The sequence below is a fragment of the Cervus elaphus genome, chromosome 12, assembly GCF_910594005.1.
Source record: "Cervus elaphus chromosome 12, mCerEla1.1, whole genome shotgun sequence".
Lineage (NCBI taxonomy): Eukaryota > Metazoa > Chordata > Mammalia > Artiodactyla > Cervidae > Cervus > Cervus elaphus.
This window is the reverse complement of record NC_057826.1, coordinates 63,827,253-63,854,841: the sequence shown is the minus strand read 5'-3', so window position 1 is coordinate 63,854,841 and position 27,589 is coordinate 63,827,253. Positions and strand designations below refer to the sequence as shown.

Below are 27,589 nucleotides of genomic sequence, written 5' to 3'. Positions count from 1 at the left end.
ATAGCACCCTTTCACAATATTTTATCAAGGTAAATTAACAGACTGTGGTTCTTAAAAATAGCTCATCTGGAGCATTTCTAAGATGGAAACTTCATCAGAACTATCCCACCACCCACACCCCCTAAAAAACTCCAAAATAAATTTACTTCTGAGCCTGGCTATTGTTAGATAGGGTCTATGATGATCATATTATAAAAGGAACAAAGACTTGGTGCTTTTAAAAAATACTACATATAGAAATTTTTTGTCAATACCAGATTTATAATTCAATCTATGATGTTGGAAAGATGAATGTTATTTTTTATCCTCCCCCTCCATGGTTGTTCATTGGTTTATTTAGTCTTATCTGAGTTTGCTTTATAATTCCTGGGTTTTATAAAATTTTTATTGATGTATAGTTGATTTACAGTGTTGTATTATTTTAAGGTGTACAGCAAGGTGATTCAGATGTATTTATTTATATATGTATATATTCTTTTTTAGATTCTTTTCCAGTATAGATTATTACAAGATATTGAATATAGTTCTCTGTGTTACACAATAGGTCCATGATGGTTATAAATATTATTTTCAGAGTACATAAAATGAAGTTTTTCCAAGTAAAGTACTTTTCACCTAAAATCATTCTCCTAAATTGATAAATACAATATCAAAGGAAGTATGGTTTAATGTAACTAAATAGTCTCTGTGAATTTTAATAATGATTTTATGCTCTTTCAGCCTTATAATTAAAGTGCTTGATGAAGATGATTTTTTTTTGGCCTTGGAGTGATTGTGTATTGCCTCCCTGTTACTTTGATAATACAAATTGCAGGTTCCTTATATTTAGATGTATGGGATCTCCTATTTATGATCAAATTTAAGCACTGCACTGTAGTGTGATACATGCAAATTTTTTAAAAAAGATACACACACATGTATATTTTTCATGATCTATTATATACTTACTTTCTGCCTCTTTGGAGTTGGTACCAGTGCTACTGTCCATGCCAGACAGTGGCCTGCATCCTTTTCTCCCTGTGTTTTCTGAAGTTCTCTCTTGCTGACACGCTTTATTCCCCCTGCCTTCCTGGGACCCACTCCAGAACTAAACTATGCACTGTGTACTGAAACCCAGACATACCAACCTCTAGCAATTACTGACCTCTCTGCCACAGGAAACATTAGAAGCTGTTTTCTGTACCAGTTGAGTTTTAGTTAACTCAGTTGACTTGCCATTAAGATGACATACTTGCTTTTCTATTGAGAAAAAGTTATGAAGTTTTAACTAAAATTTCAAAAACCATTATCTTTCTTCCTATAAAAGTGTATTTGTTTTGGATTCAAAGCAATAGAGAGTCTTGAAATTATTTCTATGAACATCGGTAACTCTTCACTCTCGAATCTTACAGCTTTTCTCAATAAAATTCCTGTTTCAATTTTCCTTTTTCCTTTTTCCTTGTAGTGGACTTTTGGGAGCAATAAAAATAAGAAGAAAGGAAAAGCCAGAAAAATAGAGAAGAAAGGAACCATGAAGAAACAGGCAAATAAAACTGCTTCCTCAGGCAGTTCGGACAAAGACAGTTCAGCTGAGAGCTCAGCCCCTGAGGAAGGTGAGTCAGGTTAGACCTGGGAGTGAACTCTTAAAACGTGGTAGAAGCTGCAGAATCAGAAATCAGGGGGACAGGTACCTGATTTACAGTATGGTCTCTGCCTTTATTGCAACGCTCTCTAATCTTTTCAGTGGTCGTGTATCTGTTTAGAATCTGAATGAAGCAAGAAAAATACTTACAATTCCAAAGCATTAGTTAGGCCCTGGAAACCCATCCAGGAAACCCACGAGGAGTCTCTGCGTTAGAGTCTCCGTTCACCTTAACCTGAGAGCCTTCTCTTTCATTTTTCTTAGATATTCATAGGGTAACTGAGGAGGAAAATCCTTGAACCAAATACAAAACTCAGTAAAAAATGTTTTTGTTTTGAAATCAGAATTTTTGCTAACACTAGTTTGAAAATGAATTTGTTCCCGGACTAAACTGGTAAACTTTTACATTTCCTTTGAGTAATAACATTTATATACAAACTGGCTTGTACAGAATTGGCCTAACCTGGTTTTAAGCACATGCCTGTGAATGTTAACTCAAATGAGTCAAGCACAAAGTTGCTAGTTTAACTTAATAAAAACTCAGTTGTAATATTTCATGCTTTTTTCCATCACCCTTTGTCCTACCAAGATCCAGTTTCATTAGAAATTCACTAATCAGTTCAGTGATTTATTAAAACATTGATCTTTTAAATGATGACCAATAAATGTAGAAAAAACTGTAGTTTGAAAAATCACCATTTTCAACCTTCATGGTAATCATTGATTTACTGAAGAGTTATTGACATGTGTTAAAACCACTGGGCAAGAGTTTGTTGAAGAACAAGATGTCTACACAGTCTCAGAGCATCTCCCTATATGTACTCTGAAAGGTGAATATGGACTGTGTGTCAAATGAGGCTATTTCCTAAATGTTAAATTTCCTGGGTTTGATCATTGTATATTTGGTTATATAAGAGACTCTCCTTTTTACAAGAATTACTTAAGGGTAAAAAGTCACAATCTCTGCAGCTTACTCTCAGTTCAGCAAAATAAGTGATAAAAATGTGTACATTGCTTTATATATGTAGACAGAAAGTAAATTGGTAATGGTAACAATGGCTATTCTTGCAACTTTTTTCTTTGGTCTGTAATTTTTTGGAAAATACAAAAATCCAATCTTAATCTAGCCTAAGATTCTGTAACCTGTGTTTGCGTTTGCCAAAGGCAGATCAAGAATTGTCACCAGGGAAATGAAATGACCATGTTCCACTTCACCTAGGAGAGCTGAGGAGGAATGATTATCAACACGTGTTTTCTGCAGCATCACCTAATCTTGTGTTTGGGCCTGTGCTGCAGGTGAAGTGTCAGATTCTGACAGCAACAGCTCCTCCTCCAGTTCAGATTCAGACTCTTCCTCAGAAGATGAGGAATTCCATGATGGCTACGGAGAAGACCTCATGGGAGATGAGGAAGACAGGGCCCGTCTGGAACAGATGACAGAAAAGGAGAGAGAACAAGAACTGTTCAACCGCATAGAGAAGAGGGAGGTGTTGAAAAAAAGGTAAAGTAGTGATTCCTTAATGATACATTAATAGAGTAATTTTCCAAAGTTCGCATTTGGAGCCCTGTCTTCCTAGGCTTTTAAGACTTGAAATTTTGGGAATTCCTCCATGGTCCAAGGGTTAGGACTCCACCCTTACACTGCTAAGGGCACAAGTTCAATACCTGGTTGTGGAAGCAAGCCATGCAGCACAGTACCCCCCATCCAAAAAAAATGACTTGAAATTCTCAGTATTTATGAGTTAGGAATCTGACGATCCTTCTAGCATGCTTTTTGTATTTTTTTTTTTTCTTCCAAACTCTAATGTTAAATTGCTTTCTGGTATACAAAGGTGTTTCAGTATTTAGGATTACATGTGTAAATGACAAAAGTCAAGGAATTTCCTTATCTCCTGAAAGAATTTCAAGGTGAAAATAAACTTGGCTTTCATCTCAGGAAATAGTCCTCAGAACTAGGATTATTCTTTCCCGACCTAATCATGTGAAAGAAACAGAGAAGCGTTTTCTTTGGCAGCAGGTAGCCCCATTTCATCTGGGAGCCTGGTTGTCCCTTCTGGAGACCATGTTAAGTCTGGTGAGTTATCCGAGACAAGAATGTTTGGCTTTCAGTCAGCAGCAAGTCATAGACGTTTGTTTTGAGTGTGGATGCTTCCACGGTTACCTATATTGGAACAAACAGGACTTGAGACAGTACCAGAGTTGCCAGATGATTAAAAATTACTTCGAAAATTTGTATTTCTGAACTGTGGAGAGCATAGCAAGACGTTCTCAACCAAGGCCAGTAGGGCCCTATGGTAAAATCACCAAGTAGCTCAAGAGTAGTAGGTGGCTTATCTCAAGGTTGGTTTTTATGTTTTTCACCTTATATGAATGAGGCAGTTGAAGAATGTTTGCAGTGAGGAGAATTAAGACAGAAGTTCAGAGTCATTCTCAGAAATTTGAGGGTTTTGTAGCTCATTTGTTTACCTGCAGGTCAGTACATGGTAACTCAGAAACTTTTGTGTAAACATCACCAGCATCCTAATGTGAGATGTAGTGGCAGCACCAGTAATGAGGCATCCTTTTTGGTGGTTTTTGTTTTTTGGGGGGGTTTTACTTGTTTGAGGGGGTTGTTTTGTTGGTTTTGGAGTTTTTTGTCTTTGTTTTGACTGCTTTGTGCAGCATGCGGGATCTTAATTCCCTGACCAGGGATCCAACCCATGCCCGCTGCAGTGGAGGCCCAGTCCTAACCACTGGACCGCTAGGGAATCCCCAAAGTGTTGGTTTTGGTTGTTAGGTTCTTCCCCTATTCTAGCTTTTCCTTTTTTTTATTATTTATTTACTTACTTATTCAAGCTTAGTGCATAAAGGTAACTTGGTTGTATAAAGAGCACTGATACTTTCTGTCAGAAAGTCTAGGCTCAGGTCCAACTCACTAGCCAGGTGATCTGACCCTCCTCCTGCCTCAGCCTCCCCTGGAGGGATTGTTGTAAGTTTGGAGTGAGATGATAACATGTAAGAGCATAATATAAATACAAACTTATTTTAAATTGATATACAATATCAATTGATATAGTTGATATACAATATTATATAAGTAACATGTAGAGTAATTCACAATTTTTAAAGGTTATACTCCATTTATATTGTTTATTGTTGTTCAGTTGCCAAGTTGTGTCTGAGTCTTTGTGACCCCATGGACTGCAGTACACCAGGCTCCTCTGTCCTCCACTATCTCCCAGAGTTTGCTCAAACTCATGTCTATCGAATCAGTCATGCTATCTAACCATCTCATCATCTGTCACCCTCTTCTCCTTTTGCCTTCAGTTTTTCCCAGCATCAGAGTCTTTTCCAGTGAGTCGGCTGTTCACGTTAAATAGACATAGTATTGGAGCTTCAGCTTCAGCATTAGTCCTTCCTATGAATATTCAGGGTTCATTTCCTTTAGGGTTGACTGCTTTGATCTCCTTGCAGTCCCAAGGACTCTAAAGAGTCTTCTCTAGCACCACAATTCAAAAGCATTTATTCTTTAGCACTCAGTCTTCTTTATGGTCCAACTCTTAAATCTGTACATGAATATTGGAAAAATCATAGCTTTGTCTATACAGACCTTTGTCAGCAAAGTGATGTATCTGCTTTTTAATAGGCTGCCTAGCTTTGTTATAGCTTTCCTTCCCAGGAGCAAGCGTCTTTTAATTTCATGCCTGCAGTCACCATCTGCAGTGATTTTGGAGCCCAAGAAAATAAATCTGTCATTGCTTCCAATTTTTCCCCTCCTGTTTGCCATGAAGTGATGGGACTGGATGCCATGACCTTAGTTTCTTGAATGTTGCGTTTTAAGCCAGCTTTTTCAATCTCTTCTTTCTCCCTCATCAAGGGCTCTTTAGTTCCTCTTCACTTTCTGCCATTAGAGTGGTATCATCTGCACATCGGAGGTTGCTGATATTTCTCCTTGCAGTCTTGATTCCCGCATGTGATTCATTCAGCATTTCATATGATGTATTATGTATAGAAGTTAAATAAGCAGGGTGACAGTATAGCCTTGTTATACTCTTCCCAGATTATATTGTTAGTTATTGTAAAATATTGGCTATATTCCATACTGTACAATATATGCTTGTAGCTTATTTTATACATAGTAGTTTGTACCTCCTAATTCCTTACCCCTATAGTGCCGCTCCCCACTTTCCTCTCCTCAGTGGTAACCACTAGTTTATTCTCTGTGTCTGTGGATCTGTTTTTTTGTTTTTGTTGTTATATTCATTAGTTGTATTTTTTAGATTTCACATATAAGTGATATCATACAGTATTTGTTCTTCTGGGTCTGATGTACTTCACTTAGCGTGTGCTATGTTGTTTCAGTTGTATCCGACTCTCTGCAACTCAGTGGACTGCAGCCCTGCAGGCTCCTCTGTCCATGGGATTATCTAGGCAATAATACTGGAGTGCCATTTCCTCCTCCAGAGGATCTTCCCCACCCTGGGATCGAACCTGCATCTCTTAGGTCTCCTTTATTGGCAGGCAGGTTCCTTACCACTAGTGCCACATGGGAATCCCCTTTCTTAGCATCAGTTCAATTCAGTTCAGTTGCTCAGTTGTGTCCGACTCTTTGCAACCCCATGAATCGCAGCACGCCAGGCCTCCCTGTCCATCACCAACTCCCAGAGTTTACTCAAACTCATGTCCATCGAGTCAGTGATGCCATCCAGCCATCTTATCCTCTGTCATCCCCTTCTCCTGCCCCCAGTCCCTCCCAGCATCAGGGTCTTTTCCAATGAGTCAACTCTTCACATGAGGTGGCCAAAGTATTGGAGTTTCAGCTTCAGCATCCGTCCTTCCAATGAACACCCAGGACTGATCTCCTTTAGGAAGGACTGGTTGGGTCTCCTTGCAGTCCAAGGTACTCTCAAGAGTTCTCCAACACCACAGTTCAAAAGCATCAATTTTTCGGTGCTCAGCTTTCTTCACAGTCCAACTCTCACATCCATACATGACCACTGGAAAAACCATAGCCTTGACGAGACGGACCTTCGTTGGCAGAGTAATGTCTCTGCTTTTTAATATGCTATCTAGGTTGGTCATAACTTTCCTTCCAAGGAGTAAGTGTCTTTTAATTTCATGGCTGCAATCACCATCTGCAGTGATTTTGGAGCCCCCCCCCCAAAATAAAGTCTGACAGTGCTTCCCCATCTATTTCCCATGAAGTGATGGGACCAGATGCCATGATCTTAGTTTTCTGAGTGTTGAGCTTTAAGCCAACTTTTTCACTCCCCTCTTTCACTTTCATCAAGAGGCTCTTTAGTTCTTCTTCACTTTCTGCCATAAGGGTGATGTCATCTGCATATCTAAGGTTATTGATATTTCTCCTGGCACTCTTGATTCCAGCTTGTGCTTCTTCCAGCCCAGCGTTTCTCTCTTAGCATAATCCCCTGCAAATTCATCCATGTTGTTGCAAATGGCAAAGTTTCATTCTTTTTTTATGGCTGAGTAGTGTTCTGTTGTGTGTTTGTGTGTGTGTGTGTGTGTGTGTGTGTGTGTACACCACATCTTCTTTATCCATTCATTGCATGTCTTGGTAATTGTAAATAATGCTGCTATGAACATGGGAGTGTGTGATCTTGTTGAATTAGTTTTTTGTTGCTTTTGTTAAATACATACCCAGGAGTGGAATTGCTGGGTCATGTGGTGATTCTGTTTTAGTTTTTTGAGACACCTGTATACTCTTTTCCACACTGGCTGCGCCAGTTAATTTTCCTCCATTTGTTCTTTGTGTTCTCTTTGATGATAGCCATTCTGTGAGGTAATAATACCTCATTGCGGTTTTGATTTGCTTTTCCATAATGATTAGTAATATTGACCATCTTTTCGTGTGCCTATAGGTCATCTGCATTTCCTCTTTGGAAAAATGTCTATCCAGGTCTTCTGCCCATTTTTTATCAGGTGTTGTTTTTTTGATAGTGAGTTGTATGAGCTGTTTATATATTTTTTATATTAACTCCTTATCAGTTTTATCATTTGCAAATATTTTCTCCCATTCAGTAGGTTGTCTTTTTGTTTTGTCAATAGTTTCCTTTACTCTTTTCAAAGCTTCTAAGTTTAATGAGGTCCCATTTGTTTATTTTTGCTCTCATTTCCTTCACTTTAGGAGACAGATCCAAATAAATATTGCTATAGCTTATCTCAAAGAGTATTCTGCTTATGTTTTCCTCTAGGAGTTTTATGGTTTCTGGTCTTACATTTATGTCTAATCCATTTTGAGTTTTTTTGTTTTTTTTTTTAAGAAAATGTTCTATTTTTTTTTTTTTTGCATATAGCTGTCCAGTTTTTCAGCACCTCAGGTATTAACTTTTGAAAATAACTTTATTCAGCTATATTTTTACACACCATAGAATCCACCCATTGAAAGTGGTTGAAAGTGATTCAGTGATTTTTTTTTTATATATTGATAAAGAAACCTGAGCGCCAAAGAATTAATGCTTTTGAACTGTGGTGTTGGAGAAGACTCTTGAGAGTCCCTTGGACTGCAAGGAGATCCAACCAGTTCATGCTAAAGGAAATCAGTCCTGGGTGTTCATTGGAAGGACTGATGTTGAAGCTGAAACTCCAATATTTTGGCCACCTGATGCAAAGAGCTGACTCACTTGAAAAGACCCTGATGTTGGAAAAGATTGAAGGCAAGAGGAGAAGGGGATGACAGAGGATGAGATGGTTAGATGGCATCACCGACTCAATGGACATGAGTTTGGATAAACTCCGGGAGTTGGTAATGGACAGGGAGGCCTGGCGTGCTGTGGTTCGTGGGGTCGCAAAGAGTCAGACACGACTGAGGGACTGAACTGAACTGAACTGAAAGTTGTATAGCCGTTGCCACAGTTAATTTCAGAACAGTTTCATCACCTCAGGAAAAAACCCTGTACTTACTGGTATTCAGTTCTCTCTACTGCCTCCTAGCCTTAGGAAACCACTAACTTACTTTGTGTCTTTATAGATTTGCCTAATTCTGGGCATTATATATAAATGGAATCATAAATATATAGTTTTTTGTGCCTGACTTCTTTCAGTTAGCATATTTTTGAACTTCATTCATATAGCATGTGTCAGTACTTCATTCCTTTTTTATGGCTGAATAATATTCCATTAAGTGGAATATTTTGTTTACCTATTAATCTGTTTTGACATCTTTTTGCTGTTATGAATACTACTACTATGAACATTCTTGTACAAATATTTGAGTATCTATTTTCAGTCCTTTTGGATATATACCTAGGAGTGGAATTGCTGATTCATATGGTAATTTTATGTTTAACTTTTTGAGAAACCACCAAACTGTTTTCCAGAGCAGCTGCATCATTTTACTTTCCCCCAAGCAATGTATGAGAGTTCCAGTTTCTCCATATCCTTGCCAACACTTGTTATTTTTCCATAATAACTATCCTGGTGACTGTGAAGTATCTCATTATGGTTTTGATTTACATTTTCCTGTTGACTAATAATGTTTAGAATCTTTTCAAATCCTTGGTGGAGAAATTTTTGTTCAAATGCTTTGCCTGTTTTCTAAATTGGGTTATTTTTTGTTGTTAAGAGTTCTTTATGTATTCTGGTTACTAGGCCCTTATTGGAGAAGGAAATGGCAGCCCACTCCAGTTTTCTTGCCTAGAGAATCCCGTGGACAGAGAAGCCTGGTGGGCTGCTGTCCATACGGTCGCCCAGAGTCGGACACGACTGAAGCGACTTAGCATGCATGCATGCATTGGAGAAGGAAATGGCAGCCCACTCCAGTGTTCTTGCCTGGAGAATCCCAGGGACAGAGGAGCCTGGTGGGCTGCCGTCTGTGGGGTCGCACAGAGTTGGACACGACTGAAGCGACTTAGCAGCAGCAGCAACAGGCCCTTATCAGATACATAATTTTCTAGTATATTTTCCCATTCTCTAGGTTGTATTTTTCACTGTCAAGTATTGCTTAATGTACAAAATTTTTAAATTTGTGTGTACAGTAAATGTTTTATTTTTTGCTCAAGCTTATGGTATCATAGCTAAGAATTTATTGCCAAATCCAGTCATGAACATTTACCCCCATGTTTTCTAATAAGTTATAGTTTTAGTTCATATATTTAGATCATTGATTTTTTTTTTTTTAATTTTACATTGGAGTATAGTTGATTTACAGTGTTGTGTTCATTTCAGGTATACAACAGAGCAATTCAATCATACATATATCTATTCTTTTTCAGAATCTTCTCCCATATAGACTATTATAGTGTATTGAGTAGCATTCCCTGTGGTCACAGTACGTCTTTGTTGGTTATCTATTTTACATTTAGTATTGTGTATATATCAGTCCCAACCTCCTAATTTACCCCTCTGCCCCTCATTGATCCATTTTCAGATCTCTCTCTCTTTCTTTTTTTATGGTGTGAGGTATGAATTCAGCTTTATTATTTGGTGTAGTTATCCAGTCCTTCAGTATCACTTGTTGAAAAGACTGTTCTTTCCCCAATCTTGGCCCCATTGTTGAAAAATCAGTTGTCTGTGGATGTATGGATTTATTTGTTGACTCTATTCTGTTCCATTGATCATTGTTTATTGTTACGCCAATATCATACAGTTTTGATTACTGTAGCTGTGTAGTCAGTTTTTAACTTGTGAAGTGTTAAGTTATACAACTTTGTTCTTTTTCAAAATTGTTTTGGCTATCTGAGGCCCTCTGCATTCCCATAGGAATTTTAGTATCAGCTTATCATTTTTCACAGCAGTGAAAAGAAACAACTGGGATTTTTATAGGAATTGTGTTGAACCTGTTTATCAGATTTGCAAGTGTTGCCATCTTAAGTCTTTCAATCTGTGAATATGGTATCTTTCTACTTACTTATATATTGTTTAATTTCTTCCAACAGTTCTTTAGTTTTTGGTGTAAAAGACTAGCACTTGTTTTGTTAAATTTATTCCTAAATATTTTATTTTTTTTTTGGATGCTGCTGTAAATGGAATTGTTTTCTTTATTTCATTTTTGGATTGTGCATTGCAAGTATATTGAAATACAATTAATTTTTGTGTATTGACCCTATTAAGAGCTAAGTAAAAAATTTATAATTGGAGTTATTTTATAATGTTATAAAAAAAAATAATGTTATGAAAAGAGTTTAATATTCTTATTTTCTTATTGTTTATCCCTTCCATAAAATTCCTTAAATTCACACAAAACAATAGTTTTGTTTCATAAAAGCCTGATTTTTGTTACTGGGAGAGAGCCTCAATTGCATTTGTTTAAGAGAATAGCATATTTATCCACATGTTTGCTGGGGTAGAGCTGAGGGAGTTATTTTTCCTAAATAAGAAAGATGTTGAGTGGTATTTTTATTTATTTTTTATTTATTTATTTATTTAATATATCACAAATTCTGTTATCACTTTTTTTTTTTTTTTTAATATTTATTTGATTGTGTCAAGTCTTGGTTGCTGCATGTGGGATCTAGTTCCCTGACCAGGGCTCGAACTCAGGGCCTCTGCATTGGGAGTGCGGAGTCCTAGCCACTGGACCACCACGGACGTCCCTCGAGTGGTATTTTTAAAATACAGCCTGTGTCTTGACCACCTTCAAAATGTGACAGTGATTCTCTGTGGCTCCATTATGTTTCTAATGAGACACCATTGGAGTTAATCCAATAATTAACTCTTTTCTTCCATTTTGTGAAGTTGAGGAAGAGCTGTGTATTACCAACAAGATACAGGAGGATCCTAAATATCTTCTCTCATTTTTGAGTCTATTTCAACTGAATGCTGTCCAGTACTTTTGGTGTGCTTATATTCATTATTTCTAATGTACTTAATACATTGGAGTTTCTTGTAGGAAACCAAAACATTAACTCCTTCCCTCCCACTTATTTTCTTTCTCCTATCTAATAGAAGTCAGTCCTTACAAATATTTCATTGCCACTTAAAAACCAAACAAATATCTTTTAAACAGATTTGAAATCAGGAAAAAACTGAAAACAGCCAAAAAGAAAGAAAAGAAAGAAAAAAAGAAAAAGCAAGAAGAGGAGCAGGAAAAGAAAAAATTGACACAGATTCAAGAATCTCAGGTAGGAGATACAATAGTCCTTGTTATCCAAAGAGTAATACCTCTGTTTTGAGGTGTATATATGTTTATGTAAAAGATGGGTTTATATTATAATCAGCTTAGGTCAGTTAGTGCCAGACTGCTCATGTGGGGTCTTCCTCTTGTAGGTTTCATTAATCTCTGGACATATCATTTCACCATTTGCTGTGCTATTTAACTCCTTGGGAATTCTACTGAAGTCTGCATGTAAAAAAGCAGCTCATTGGTGTATGAGCATTCCTTAAGGGAATGTTGGTAAACTTCCTGTCCCAGGTAGCTAAATTGGTTATGATGTTTACTCAGGTGTATGCATCCTGGACTTGGTAATAAATGTAGCTGGGAAAATCAGTCATCTCTGCGTTTATCACAAAAAGCTTTGTTGACAGTATTAACAAATATTAGCCACGATCTAGGGAGTCCTTTCAGAAAGTGTTTACTCTGATATTTCTTTGGCTTTCTCTTTATTAGCCAGATAAGACAGGGACTCACTATACTGCTCAGTCCACTTTGTCCACAAGAGGATGCTGTCTCCGCTTAAGCAAATTTCAGTTTCTGCAGCCAATATAGCTTCACATTGGAGAACTGAATTATTGTTAGTTACAGAGAATGTTACCAGCTATTGGTGAAAAGAACCATCCTACACAACTTTCCCTTCCCAGGTAACATCCCACAACAAGGAACGACGTTCCAAACGGGATGAGAAACTAGATAAGAAATCTCAAGCCATGGAGGAACTAAAGGCAGAGCGAGAAAAACGGAAGAACAGAACAGGTAAGTGGGGAAAATGTAATGGCTACTTTGTGTCTTTGATCATATGATTTGACTTCCCGATGCCATTTTTATCCCCCCCCCCCCCCAGCTCTCAATTTTAGACAGTTCCAAACACAGAGAATAGTATATTTATTTATTTTTATTTATGTGGCTGCACCAGGTCTTAGTTGTGGCATGTGGGATCTTTAGTTGCAGCATGTGGAATCTTTAGTTGCGGCATGTGAACTCTTGAGTTTTGATGTGTGGGATCTAGTTTCCTGACCAGGGATTGAACCCAGGGCACCTGCGTTGGGAGTGCAGAGTCTTAGCCACTGAACCACCAGGGAAGCCCCTCTTTGGGTTATTTTAAAGTAAAAGTAAATCCCAGCATCATCACATTTCAACCATAAATACTTCAATATGTATTTCTAAAAGATTAGGACTCTTAAATATAACTATAGTACCATTACCACAGCTAAAAAAAGTGACAAATATTTTTCTTCCAGTCTGTAGGTTGTCTTTTCGTTTTATTTATGGTTTCCTTTGCTATGCAAAAGCTTGTAAGTTTGAGTTAGTCCCATTTGTTTATTTTGCTTTTATTTCTATTGCCTTGGGAAACAGAGAAAACATTGGTTGTGATTTACAGCAGAGAATGTTTTGCCTGTGCTCTCCTGTAGGAGTTTCATGGTGTCATGTCTCATAAGTCTTTAAGCCACAAAATGGTGATATCATTCTTTCATCTACTATCTGGTATACTTATATAAAGAGAAACTTACCAGCTATTCAGTTACCACCAGGGACATTTTGTATTTACTAGTTCTCAAAAGAATGAGATAGTTCCTTAGCAAACTCCAACTGTAACCAGTGAGATTTGTTTGTTTGTTTCGAATATCCTTGGGAACTCATGGATTTTTAACATACTTTATGTTTTTATTCCATTGCAATTATTATTGTTGAGACTCAAATTGTCTTATATTCAACCAGTTGTAGCATGCTACTGGATTGGTTATTACTTCTAAGTCTTTTCGGTATTCAGAGCTAGGATTTTTTTTTTTTCTTTAGGATAAATTTATTTTGAACCTCATACTGATATATCTGTTTCAAAGCTAGGATGCCAAGGTTTTTTTGTTTTGTTTTGTTTTTGCTTTATAACAAGTTTCTTGAGGTATAATTAAGGAACCATACTGTTTACTCATTTAAAGCATACAGGGCAATGGCCTTTAGTATATTCACAGCTGTGTAATAAAACTCAATGAGCTTTCAAATGTTTCATTACTCTAAAAAGAAACCTCATATCCCTTAGCTCTCACCCCCTCAGTCCTGTTATTTCCCAGCCCTAGGCAACCACTGGTCCACTTTCTGTCACTATGGACTTGCCTGTTCTGGACATGTCCTATAAATGGAATCATATACTATATGGTCTCTTGTGTCTGACTTCTTTTACTTAGCATGCTTTCTGGATTCACCCATGTTGTAGCATGTATCATACTTCTTCCTTTTATGTCTGAATAATGTTCCATTATATGTCTGTACACGTTTTATTTGTCCCTTCATGCTCTGAAGCGACACTGGATTGTTTTCACTTTTTGACTGTTACAAATAATGCTGCTCTGAGCATTTATGTGTAAGTTGTTGAGTAGACAGATTTTCACTTCTCTTGCCTATACACTTAGGAGTGGAATTGTTGAAGCATATTGTAACTTTGTGTTTGACCTTTTGAGAAACTGCCAGGCAGTTTTCCAAGAGACTTAACCATTTTGCATTTTCACCAGCAATGTATGAGCATTCTCCCCTGTTTTCACATCCTCACTAACCCTTGTCATTGTCTTTTTTATTATAACCATCTTAGTGGGTATGAAGTGGTACCTTATTGTGGTTTTGATTTGCCTTTTTCTCATGACTAGTGATATTGAGCATTTTTTTGGTATGCTTATTGGCCATTTGGATATCTTCTTTGATGAAATGTCTAGTCAAGTCCTTCACCTGTTTTTTAATCACGTTATCTGTTTTTTGTTGTTACTGAGTAGAAGGACTTCTTTAATTATTTTCGATTTTAGTCCTTTATCTGATATATGATTTACAACTGTTTTCTCCTGATCTGTAGGCTGTCTGTTTCCTCTTGATAGTGTTGTTTGATGCATAAAAGTTAATTTTGATGAGGTACTATTTATCTTCTACTGTTTATCTACTTTTTTTCTTTTGTTGCCTGTGCTTTGGATATCATATCCAAGAAATTGCCAAATGCAGTGTCATAAAGTTTTCCCCCTATTTCCTTCGAAGAGTTTGATAGTTTTAACTATTACATGTAGATCTTTGGTTCATTTTAGTTTTTTGTATGGTGGGAGGTAAGAGTCCACTTTTTTTTCTGTCATGTGGGATATCTAGTTTTCCTAGCACAAGGTTTTGAGATGACTGTCATTTCCCTATTGATTGGTCTTGACATCCTTGTCAGAAATCATCTAACCATAGACGCAAGGGTTTATTTCTGGGCTCTCTATTTCATTGGTCTGTATATCTTTCAAATGACTTTTTTAAAGTCACTTGTTGGGAGTTCCTTGGTGGTCTAGTGGTTAGAATTTGATGCTTTCACTGCCTTGGCCTATGTTCAATCCCTGGTCAGGGTCTTGAGATCCTGCAAGCCAGGTGGCGTGGCCCAAAAAAAAGTCACTTACTAGAGTTCTTTTTGTGTGGTTGTGCCATCAAGTGAATACCTTGTTTCATTTTGTTTGTGATCTGTAGAGATGACATTATTATTATTATTATTATTTGTTTTATGATTATATAAAATACAAGGTTCCAAAGTCAAACTTTTTAAATAAGGTATGTTCAAAGAAATTTAGCACCTATACCCTTCTGTTTCACTCCTTGCCTCCCTCCCGTAGTAGGCAGCCTTCCTTTTTAGTTTTTTAAACAAAAGGAACAGATTCACCTTCCGTCTTGAATTAATGGTAGCGCATTATACACACTTTTCTCTCCCTTGCTTTTTTCACTTACTCATATTTCTAGAGATAACTCCTTAGTTTTTAGGTCGAGCAGTGGTTGGTAGACTACCTGTTTTGTAATGATTTGACTGGAATACAGTGATGCCCATTTTTTCTTAATTGTCTGTGGCTGCTTTCTGTCTATAGTAGCAAAGCTGTGTAGTTGATACAGTAACCATATGAAGCCCATCCTAAAATATTTACTATCTGTTGATTTAAAAGATTTTCTGACTCAGGATGCAATGTAATGGCTCAACTTGGCTCATTCCTTGTTTCACAGCTGCAGGGTAGTTCACTGGGTCAGTGTGCTAAACCTGATTCAGCCACTCCCCTTTGCAGACATTTGGGTTGTTTTCAGTCTTGTGCTATTACATGTAGTGCTGTAAATTCAAAATAAGGTTTCCCTGAAAGACTCTGAAGACATTTTTAGTTTTCCCCCATTTTTCCTGCCCATCTCCAAGTGTCTTGAGAACAATAAAAGAAAGTGTCAGCAGAGTTGGTGTCCCTTTTTGCCCACTTAGTGACTATCTTCCAACACACCCCCCACCCCCTTTATTTTTGTCTGCTGGGGCTTGACATTTGGTATGACTTTAAACTTTCTGGGTAACTCACTTGTATAGATAGCCCAAGTAATCACTATCCAGGCCAGAGACGATGGAGCTATTTATTAAATCTTTTTCTACATTCCAGTCCTTTTTTTCAGGGATGAAAGATGTTTCAGTTTCCTATTGAGAGAACCTCAGTTAAACATTTCTTTTTTTTTTTTCTTAAAGCTGAGCTCCTCGCCAAGAAACAGCCATTAAAAACCAGTGAGGTGTACTCTGACGACGAGGAGGAAGAGGAGGATGACAAGTCCAGTGAAAAGTCAGATCGCTCATCCCGAACATCGTCATCCGATGAGGAAGAGGAGTAAGCTGTGCACATTTTGGTCTAGTAGTCAGGATGGGTGGGTTCTACGGGGAAAGACTTAGTGTAGTTTCCAAATATCTCCTCCTGTTTGGTGACAAACTGTGGTTTGTCGAGCTGAGTTTGCTCGCACATCAGCCAAATAGGCTTCTGCCTTTGGCTTGTAGACTGCGCCCCTGAACATTTCATCAGGATTTGGCAGGTAGGAATTGCCTTCATGTCACCCTTGGATTGGCCAAGAGCTTCCATTAGTTTTCTTTCTCTGATAGTGGGTTGTCTGGGATGGCAGCCTCATTCGAGACAGTTCACAGTCCTGGTTAGGAACAGGATTGTAGTCCCACTTTCCTGTTGCTTCATGTATTTTTATTTACCTTGATCTGTTAGTACAATGAACATTTTTCCCAGCGTCCTTTGTTCCTCACAGGAAAGAAGAGATCCCTCCAAAATCACAACCAGTCTCCTTACCAGAGGAATTGAATCGGGTTCGATTATCACGGCATAAGCTGGAACGTTGGTGTCATATGCCCTTCTTCGCTAAAACAGTCACAGGATGTTTTGTACGGATTGGCATTGGAAACCACAACAGCAAACCAGTTTACCGGGTTAGTATTTCTTTCCTTGGACAGTTGTAAGATGTTTTAAATATATTGATTCTTGGCTAAGAGTATGAACTGCTGAACAGACCTGTCACTTTTCTGCTACCATTTGATGGGAAAATAGATTCCAGTTGAGATGTCTTTGATTGGCCACAATGTAAGACAACCAGGGATCAAGCTGACCTGCTGCCAGGAAGAGTACTTGGAGCCTAAAAGTTTAGATTTAGAATGATTTTCTAAAAGCAAGATGGGAGACGTTTATGAAATCTTTGTCAGGAGTTATGTAATCTGGAAGATTTATTCATTTGAAAAATAATGAAAAATTTCCACGTTACATACTAAGTGACTTCTGGAACAGGGAGTTATATTGAGGTTTAAAAAATAAACAAAACCTTCCAACCTATTGAGATTATTTTGTGAGTTCCAGCTCTGCTTCTGTGGTCTGGATGGCTAGAACATAACTGGTTGGTTTGTTTTTCTTTTCTTTTCTTTTTTTGTTTGTTTTGTTCTAAGTTGTTTGATTTTAACCTGTGTTTTACCCCCTTGTGTGAGGACCAGTGGCCATGCCACGTCCCAGAAACCTTGGCAACAGAAATAGACCTCATGGTCTTCACATTTGATTGATAAAACTGACCTCTGAAAGCCAAGTGCACCCCCAGTAAGGCAGAATTAAGTTAGAGGAGAATTTGCTAGTGGGCCCCACCAGGCTAACTGCATCCTCACTTACTGTGGGCACAGGTGCTTGGCTATCTAAGTCCTAAGCCTGAGAACGGTGCCCAGAACATCTTGAAGCTGTGGGCTCCTCTCAGTTTAGGTTCATTCATCCGCACTCAGGCAGATGAAGCCAGAGGATGGGGTGGAGGACTTCGAACGAGTGTGTTGTGACTGGTGTCTCTGTCCTCACTTAGGTTGCTGAGATCACGGGTGTTGTGGAAACCGCCAAAGTTTACCAGCTTGGTGGCACCAGAACAAACAAAGGGCTACAGCTACGGTAGGAGAGGTGCTTCCGTGGCCGATTCTGTTCCCACTGCAGACAGGCATTGCCTGTTGGGGCTGCTGTTTGCTCCCAGTGTTCTGTTCCTCATAATACTGTTTGTGTTGTCCCCACCAGGGACTTGGAGGGACACTTGTATTCTGCCTTTGCCTATAGGGAAGGTAGGATGTAGCTGTCTCATAGGGGATGTTGAGTGGTGGAACACATGGAAGGAAGATGATCACAAGACCCGCTCCTCCCAGAGTCCTGCAGGCATTCCTCAGTGAGCGTGGTCAGGAGGCTTGCTTCTGGTCCTGGCTCCGTCACCAACTCACCTGATCTCTCACAAGCCAGGTCACCATTTTAGATTTAGTGTGTGCCTCCATAACGTGGTATTAGCTGGATGCTGGCTACATGCCATAGTTGTAGGCATCAGGATAGAGGTGAGAACAAAACACACAAGTCTCTACCTTCTTGGAGCCTGAGAATTCTAAAGGCCCCGTATGGGAAGGAATAGGAGTAGCTTGCCAGGTCACTGCAAATAGTGGGTCACAGACACACCTCTGCCATGGCCTTATTTGGCCTCTGTGGTCTCTCTGTTCTCTTCTCCCATTCCCGTCATTTCTCCTGGACGGTTGAAAAGAGCCAGTTGGGTTAGGCAGTAGCCATGACATGCCAAGAGTGACTGTCGCTGTGAGGCAGGCGCTTCATGTGGCCGGCGCAGGGATCAGTGGAAAGGCAGTGTTCTTTTTCTCCAGGGATAGAGCCTCCCTGTCCTTCAGATGCCTCCGTGACACTTCATGTTCTTGATGCCATTGACTGTGACCAGCTTTACTGTAGGTGGACGTCTGAAGCACTGGCTAAGCCTGCTTGCTTCCAGTGCTCGCCCTGATGCTTAGTCATGGCTGCCCTTTAGAACAGCCTGGATGGTTTTTTGTTGTTGTTTGTGTTATCTCAGTGGCTGGTTCCTACTCCCAGAGATTCTACTTCATTTGATCTAGAGTGGTGCCTTGGCACTGGAAGTTTTGTAAATCTTCGTAAATGATTCTAAAGGGTGGCCAAGACGGAGGCCCTCAGAGATAGGCAGTGTGGAGTCTGGTGGGATTGATCTGCTGGCGCTGCAGTCAACGTGGCCATTCCTGAAGCTGCTGTCTCTTTTTCATGTAGGCATGGCAGTGACCAGCGAGTGTTCCGCCTAGAGTTTGTCTCAAACCAAGAGTTCACTGAGAGTGAATTCATGAAGTGGAAAGAAGCGGTGAGTGAGCAGACAGCACCTCCCTAGCAGTTGTTCATGAAAACACTGACAGAGCCTCTCCCCAAAATTCTTTATTATAAACAACCCTTTTATTGCGTTTTGGTCCAGATGTTCTCTGCTGGCATGCAGTTGCCCACTCTAGATGAAATCAATAAGAAGGAATTATCTATTAAAGAAGCTCTTAATTATAAATTCAATGACCAGGACATTGAAGAGGTAAGAAACCTGGTATCCCAGAGTCTGGAGGCTCATGAAGAGCCAAGTGTTAGAGAAGATCATGCCTGTCTTTTCCTTCCTGTGTTTTGACATTTTTAGCTCTACCACTATTGCATGAGGAAGAGGGAATTCTGTCATTGCTACCTTAGACTTTAGAGTTCATCAGGATTTTCTCGTACACTGTCACTTGAGGTCATAACCTAACAAAGATTCAGGACTCAGGGATCTCTATTCTTCTGCTAGGCTTGGTCCTTGAAGAGTTTGCTTTCTCCAGGACGTTTTGGTAAAACTGTTTGATCTCTGTTCTCTTGGACAGTGGCTAGCCTTACAGTGCAAGGTCCTTGGGCTGCTGCTGTTTATTGGTGCATGTTCCTTCACGCTAGCCCAGAAGAATCTCCGTGACCCCGGAAGCAGCATAGTACCCCTTGGACTGAACTCGCTCTGTGTGTGGGGCATGGCACTGCCATAGGAAGAGCAGCCCTCTTTTAACTAGCTGCTTACCTCCACAATGGGCTCAGCTGTCCTGCCTACAAAAGTAGTTTAGGAATACCTCACTGCTGGTGTCTCCTCCTCTCTGGTACAGATTGTAAAAGAGAAAGAAAGATTCAGGAAAGCTCCACCTAACTATGCTATGAAGAAAACGCAGCTTCTGAAGGAAAAGGTAAGGACTTGTGTTGGAACTACTTTCCCTGTCCTGCAAGGAGATATGGAAACCAGACTTGTTCATCCTCTGCCAAGTCAGTAGTGGCAGGATTGGGAGAAAATGCGGGGCTTGACTGTAAGCAGCATAGATTTTCTTAGCATCTGGGCAGCATCCCTTGGCTGTTTTCCTTTCTCTGAATGGAAGCTGATCTTGCCTGTTCCGTTCTCCTCCCCTTCTAGTCACTTTAGTTTCATGTGTAATAAGATAGACCCCAGGGTAGTGTCAGCACTGGGTCCGAATAGACGAGTGGTATTGCCAAGCCCCACTGTGGCAGGTGGTTTTCTATTCTTCGTGTCAGGGTGGGGTGAGCCTGGTTAGGGTGAGTTAGCCAGGCGGGGCCTGGGTTCTGAGGTGTTTGTTTTTGCTATTCCTTCACACCTCCTGCCATTTGTTCATCATATGAGATATCTTGCCTGTGTTGGAAGGAAGGGGACACTTGATACAGAGCCAGTCACAGCCAAAATCTCATGCATCTCTTTGTGTGCAGGCCATGGCTGAGGACCTGGGGGATCAGGACAAGGCCAAACAAATCCAAGACCAGCTGAATGAGCTGGAGGAGCGAGCAGAGGCCTTGGACCGCCAGCGGACCAAGAACATATCTGCTATCAGGTGTGCTTCAGGGCCTGTGTTGATTGGGCTCCTATCCTTGGTCCACAGTTATCAGGCGAGCTGTGGCCTTGTGCGTGCTATGCTCCAGTGGCTCCACATATCTGGGGTCAGGCACCGTGGTTCCCGCCCTCCTTTCACAGTCCACTGACTCATCCCTCTTCCTTACCCCGCAGTTACATCAACCAGCGGAACCGGGAGTGGAACATTGTGGAGTCTGAGAAGGCCCTTGTGGTGAGTGAGACAGCTTAATCTGGATCACTAAGTATAGTTTTAATTAATAAAACAACATGTGATCTTTTCTGTATCTCACCTGAGTATGTTTTCTTTTAATTATTAAAGTAGCATGTACATTTAACACACACATAGTCTCTATGTATACATACAACTACATAAGGTATTAATTTATAATAAAAAGCAGCAGTCTTCTGTGCTGTCTAACCCCTCCCCATCTTTAAATTCTATTCCACGCATATTAATTTTTATCAGTTTCCAGCTGTTTTCTTTTTGTTGTTGCTCCCATAATCTGTTCTGGTGTTCTTGAAGGGAAAAGGCTAATAGCCTTTGACTTTTTAAGGCCCTTGCAAAGACTGTTACTTATACGTATGCTTATGATAAATGAGAGGCATAGGTGGCAGGAGATAGAGTTCTGTAATACATGCTCTCTGTTTCAGGCTGAAAGTCACAACATGAAAAACCAACAGATGGATCCCTTTACCAGGCGACAGTGTAAACCTACCATCGTTTCTAATGTGAGTGCCTAAAGAGGACATATTTAGTCAGGACCTAGATTCTGGGACATAAATGAATTCCATTAGGAGATTAATAAGGAAGTTAAAAATAATGTTGTCTTAGTGGGATTTGCTTGCCTCAAACACTTGGGTCTGGATACTTCCTTTTTTATCTTACTGTAGGACATACAGGTAGTAAAAACCTGGCATGGATTTTAGAAACCCATGGACTAACGTGTGATGCCAGGGCAGGTTTACCAGTGCAGCAGACATGAGGAATGTGTAGGCTAGGTCGCCTAGCAAGGGCCTGGCTGGGCGTACTTCAAAGCTTTTAACTGTTCCTTTTTGTAGCCTGGAGGAAAACCCCACTGAACTGCTGATTGGCCTACTGTGGTGCTTGTGTTAGTGGTGGTAGGTGGGATAGAAAATGGTGGTAGGACTGTGAGTGTTGAAGAGTCTCTAAAATAACTTAACTTTTTCTATCAGTCCAGAGACCCAGCTGTTCAAGCTGCCATATTGGCCCAGCTGAACGCAAAATACGGTTCTGGAGTGTTACCAGATGCTCCAAAGGAAATGAGCAAGGCAAGTATAACACTGAAGCTTGGCCACTGGCCTGGACACCAGAGCAGGCACTTCCTGGTTTGGGCTTGATTGTCCCCACCTGGAGGAACTTGGCGTCCCACTTGCAGTCCTTTCTTCATTCTCATTATTTACAAATGTAATAAACAGCTACTGAATTTTGGTCAGATGATGTAAGTTCTGAACCCAGCACCAGTACTTCATGAAACCCCTGACTGTGGCTTTAGGCAGCTGACCTCCAGCCTTCTAATCTACATTTTCTCCTATGTAAAGTGGGGTAATATTATATACCCTGCCTAACTCATAGGACAGTCAGGAGTAGATGATATGTAAGGACGAGACAGTTGTAAAAGTGAAAGCTCCTTGTAAACTGAAATGTTAAACCAAGAGAAACTGCCCATTTAGAAGCCATTTTCTGCCTTTTCCTGAGGAGCCCAAACTCCCAGAAATTCCAGAGATCTTGGATCAGGGGTGACTTGTTGTCTTAAGCTTACCCTTTCTGCCCTCACACCACAGACATGAACCTTCCCTTCCGTCTCCTCTTAGGCTCAGAAATGAAACCTCTTTGGGGACTCTCCTGTCCTCCCTCTGAGAGAAGAAATCAGGAAAGTCTTTAATAGGAAGATCTGATGAACTCGAGCAGCAGTTTTTACCGTTAGTGGTTGCTGCTGCTTGAAGTCCAGTTGCATTTATCCCTCTGTAATTAGTTTTTCTCTTCCCATTGCAGGGTCAGGGAAAGGATAAAGATTTGAATTCTAAGTCAGCCAGTGACCTCTCAGAAGACTTGTTCAAAGTACATGACTTCGACGTGAAGATTGATTTACAAGTTCCCAGCTCAGGTAGGTGAAGGTAGAGATTGGTCATGCATAAGGACCAAGTGGCTCCATGACTCTCAGCCAGCAAGGAGCCTGCTTTTAGGGAAGAAATGGGGGTGTCTGGTCACCTGTATTTATGGAGGCCAGAGTAAGATAGGCTGCAGGTCTGTCTTGAGAGGGAACAGGGACAGTCAGAAAGGCTACCTGGAGGAGTGAAGCACAAGACTGGGAGACCTCAGATGCCGGTTTGCTCTTCTTTCCTGTAGAATCAAAGGCTTTGGCCATCACGTCCAAGGCTCCGCCGGCCAAGGATGGAGCTCCAAGGAGATCTCTGAACTTGGAAGACTACAAAAAACGACGAGGGCTTATCTGAGCGCACTCAGCCTGCTGCGTCTGACCCCGCATGCCCATCACAGTGTCCCACCTTTCCTCCTTTCCTCTGATTTGCCCTCACTGGGCTGGAGCAGCAGGAGAACTGGGAAGAGACTCTAAACTGCCAGTCATCTGTAATATAAACCATTTGCTGTATAGACTTCCCTGGTCTGCAACATCTCCACCAACCCCCCAGGACCCACCCAATGTGAACCTGGGCTCTCTTGGGCTTTATCCATGTCTTTAGATTTGTGTTTGCCTTTTTCTTTTTTTTTTTAAACCACAGTTCATTGGCCACTCTGCACGCATTCAGTATTACCGTGGAGCTGGGGTTCTTGCTGGAGCCCCCAGCAGCAGCACTGGGCAGCGTCCTGTACGGGATGGCCCTGGGCCCAACCATTGAACATTTGGCCCTTGGCCCTTGTGGGGGAGTGGGGGCTGGGCACCCGCAGTCCGCTCTCCTCTCTCATCTTTCTCTTCTTCCGATCTTGCGGAAGAAGGGTTTTCAAAACCCAATTTAGTTTCCAAAAAGTGTACATTTGTGGGGAGGGAGGGGGGGGTCTATTTGAGAGAGAGTGTGTATGTGTGTATGTGTCTGTAAGTGTGTGGATTTTTTTATCATTTTTTTAAAATGCAGTACTCTTTGTATCTGTCTGTCATGGGGCTATAGCTGTTTCAGATTTTTTTCAGCTGTACTTGAGCATCTGAAACTGCAAGAAAGAAACTCATTAAATGTGATTCTTCTTACTAAACAGGCCTGACTGCTGTAGCTGTGTAACTTCTCCCCCACCTCCTCTTTCCCATCACCTTCCCACCTCGGAGAAATCTCCCCAGTTTGGCCCCTGCCCTGTCAGCTGTGTCCTGGCAGGTGGGAGGGAAGCCCATGCTAGGTACTAGGGAGGTACAGGTGTCTTGCTCAGCCTGTGTTCAGCCCACAGCTTCTTGGCTGAATGTAGAGTGTGTCTTTTCCCCGCCCCATGTACTTGTCTCTTCCTAGTGATTCTGTTTTGCCGTTTCAGCAAGAATAATATTTTGTTCTGTTTTTTAATAGAAAGTATTCAACATGTATGTGGAGAGAACGAACACAAAGATATAGGTTGCAGATGTTACAAGCATGTGCAGTTCTGTGTGTGTGTATACATATATATGGTAAGCATATATATTGTTGTGCAGCTAGGGTGAAGCCAGCAAAGAAGTATGTATGTCTTTATAAAATGTTTGCAAAGAGATAAGCTGACTGCTTGATAATCATTCTCAGGTGTAAAGCTCCAAGTGTAAATAAAAGTGGCATTTAACAAATCTTTTCAGAACAAAGTACAGCTGACTATATAAAACAAGAACTAAGCTAAAGGAACAGCTGAGAGCTGCTGATTCCCACAAGAGGGAGAGGAATCTCAAAGCCCTGCTTTGTATCTCTTCACCCTACTTTCTATAAGAAAGTGGGATGATGGGAAATCATGGATTAAGTTGTATTTAAACAAAAAGGAACTTGGTAACTCTTCTGGGTTTAGTAGAGCCTCAGTGTTGCTTTAACTTAGTTTACACTTTTTTTATTTAAAAAAAAATAAAAAGCAGCAATCAAATGTTTTTTTAAAAAGAATTGTGACTGTAAAATTGATAAATATGACTGTAACACAGCTATATGGTGGCTGTGACAGTTCAGTTGGGCAAAGGAGTGGAGGTGGACTCATTAAAATCATATATACTTGAATAGTCCATTGACCAAAACTCTTTATAGACTGTTGTGTAAATGTGGAATCTCAGACTGTTAAACATTGCCTGGACTCCAGAAGAGTCCCGGAGGCTGCTGGGACCTCTCGTATCATGACAAACTTGGACTTTTTTTTTCTTTCTTGTTTTAAAAGACATGAAATGATAGAATCCATATAATTTGCTGGAGACATTCTGATCCACCATGTAGATCTGTATTTAGTATCATTTGGATTTGGAGAAGTGTCGGTTACATTATGGCTGTGTAATAAAATTTTTATTAAAACTGCATCACACTGTAGCCACTGTGCCACTACCTCCCCACACGCAGCTGCTGAAACTTTCGTTCTGAGACGCCAGAAACAGCAGGGAGCAGAGCCAACCAAAGAAGACCGACAGTTAACTTCTCACCTGAGTAGCCTATTTTGGTGATTGGAATCAAGACTGAGGACTTGTCTGCAGTCTCAACTGAGGCAAGGCCTCTGAACTGAGATCTTGACCAGGCATAGTACATTGGCTTTATCCCACTGGCTGAGCTTCTTGGAGGTTCGAGGTGGTACTTGTGCTGGGGAACGGCAGCATCGGCCCACTGCCCCCCCCCCCCCACCCTCCCCCAGGTGGTTTCAGTGTTGAAGGGTGTGGCACCTAAAGCTGCTTTATACATCTTTCACTTCCTTCCAAGAAGCAAAAAGGCCAATGTCCGTATGCCGAGCTCATGATGTATAGAGGTCTGTTTGTCTGTCTTGCTTCTGACAGGTTCAGGGAAAGTCTTCCTGCCTACAGCTTTCCTTAAAAGAGAATGCTTTTGTTTTCTTTGTTTCTGTGAAGTCCTGACCTGTCACTCAAACTGTACAGATATTTGTAAATAAACTTTATGCCCTGTTTTAACAAGGGAGTCAGATTTAGTCCAAAGACTGCATCCTGAGTGGCAACTCTCAAAGTTATGTTTTAAAAGTCCAAGAGAGCCTTTCTCACTTGGTTTCTTTCCCTCCCCCTCCTCTTAGCCCTGACCACCACCACCCCCAAGTTAAACTCTTCAGCTACCCAGTTCCCCAGAAGCCTCTCTGAGACATTGGTTGTCTAGAGCCAAGGCAACCTCCAACTGGCCTAGTTTACTTTCTACTTTGGAAGATAGCAACAAGCTCTAACAGAACTAGGTAGGCCCCTGATACACTGCCTAACCCTAACGAGAGTGTCGTCCTAGCTTTCAGTTGGCTGAGGTATAATTTCTTTGTTAATCTGTTTCCTGCCTGTCGTGAGTGTGAAGGGGAACCCAGGGCTTGTGTGTATGGCTCTGGAGGAAATACTGATATCCTTCCCTTAGGGCCCCAGCTGGGGACATCTGTAAGCCTCCCTGCCCTCACTACATGAGGCTGTGTCTCAAACCTTTCTAGACCTGGAAAGGTAGAGGGTGGCAAACGCAATGGTACAAGCCCAGTCCAGGCCTGCTTTTGATGGGAGAGGTGGGTCCCTGGGGCTCCCCTAGCAACTGCATCTAATGAGGTTTTCTTAAACTCCCTATCACACCAGCCACCTGATTGTTGGAAGCAGTGGGCTCCTGGGCCCTAGAGAGCAGAGATTATAGTCTAGCCTAGAGGACAGCCTTGTCTAGTTATTTCCCAGGGTTCTCTGCTGGGAGGCAGCCACTGGCTGTGACTGCTTTGGGTGGAGGAATGCAAAGGGGAGAGGGGTGCAGGGTCTATTGGCTATCTCATGGTAGTGGCGTCCAGGAATGGGGAAGTCACGGGCCTCCAGCTCAGATACTTTTATGTGACTTACCTGAACTGCGTTGGGGAGGAGAGGTTTGGAGGGAGCAGCAGCACTGGGAGGTGAGGGCAGAGGGGCAGTCTGCCTTCTCTGTAAGGTTCCCCAGGCTGGGCCCCAGGGCCAGAGTTTCTTGGCCCAGAATAGGGGCTTAGCCAGTGCAGCACAGGCGAATTGAGGGCTTCCAGATTGTGCTCTGGACCTGAGGGAGAGCCTAAAAGCCACAAGGTAAGCGGGCTCAGTGCAGCGTTCATACCCCAGCTCCACCACTTAACTACCTAGGGCTGAAGCTGGTTAACTCTTCTGAGCCCATTCCCCATCTTTAACATAAAATCTACCAGGAGCCTGTTCAAGATGAAGTGTTCCTTTTCCCAGTAAAGTTTCGGTAAGTGCTGTTGTCCGAGTAGAGGCCATTAGGCCTCACAGGAGAGACTTGGAGCAGAGTGGAGGGGTGGGGGTGGAAGGGGCAGTGTGATGGAATGGGTCAGAAGCCACAGAATAGCCACAGTGCCAGCAGAGGGCATGAAGCTCCAGAAGCTGGAGCACTTGCCCCAGAGACTCAGGTGGCTCCCACCTAGGAGAGAGAGAGAGAGAGAGAGAGAGAGAGAGTGTGTGTGTGTGTGTGTGTGTTGAAGCGGGGGAGGGAGGTCAGGAAATTCAGTCTCCTTATGGAGGTTCCGATGATCACTGGGTCTGGCCAGGAGAACTGTCCAGAGAAGGACAGCTGCCTTTTGGACTCAACTTGCTGCTGCTATTCTCTGCAGCCCCAACACACACCCTCGTTACTGATGGTCGGTCTGAAAGCATCCTCCTGCTCCCAGCCCTCACTGGCTCCAAAGGCCTCCACCTCACCACTGCCCCAGGGGACTCAGAAAGACTGTGAGGCTTCACCTCCCCAACACCACGGAGAGTAATTAAAACATAAAAACTGTGTCA

General features: G+C 41.2%; 1 protein-coding gene across 1 annotated transcript in view; it reads left to right on the top strand.

Annotated features, from left to right (window-relative positions):
* The window catches only part of RTF1 (RTF1 homolog, Paf1/RNA polymerase II complex component), a 46,067-nt gene extending 20,501 nt beyond the window's left edge, over positions 1–25,566 (top strand). The window contains exons 3-18 of the mRNA XM_043920265.1: positions 1,445–1,592; positions 2,918–3,122; positions 11,565–11,679; positions 12,356–12,467; positions 16,201–16,336; positions 16,758–16,935; positions 17,838–17,920; positions 19,070–19,157; positions 19,266–19,373; positions 19,957–20,034; positions 20,564–20,685; positions 20,859–20,916; positions 21,357–21,434; positions 21,900–21,995; positions 22,720–22,831; positions 23,074–25,566. Coding sequence (XP_043776200.1) covers positions 1,445–1,592; positions 2,918–3,122; positions 11,565–11,679; positions 12,356–12,467; positions 16,201–16,336; positions 16,758–16,935; positions 17,838–17,920; positions 19,070–19,157; positions 19,266–19,373; positions 19,957–20,034; positions 20,564–20,685; positions 20,859–20,916; positions 21,357–21,434; positions 21,900–21,995; positions 22,720–22,831; positions 23,074–23,180 — 1,824 coding nt within the window. The 3' untranslated portion in view covers positions 23,181–25,566. The remainder of the gene's footprint in view (positions 1–1,444; positions 1,593–2,917; positions 3,123–11,564; positions 11,680–12,355; positions 12,468–16,200; positions 16,337–16,757; positions 16,936–17,837; positions 17,921–19,069; positions 19,158–19,265; positions 19,374–19,956; positions 20,035–20,563; positions 20,686–20,858; positions 20,917–21,356; positions 21,435–21,899; positions 21,996–22,719; positions 22,832–23,073) is intronic.
* Positions 25,567–27,589: the final 2,023 nt, after the last annotated feature.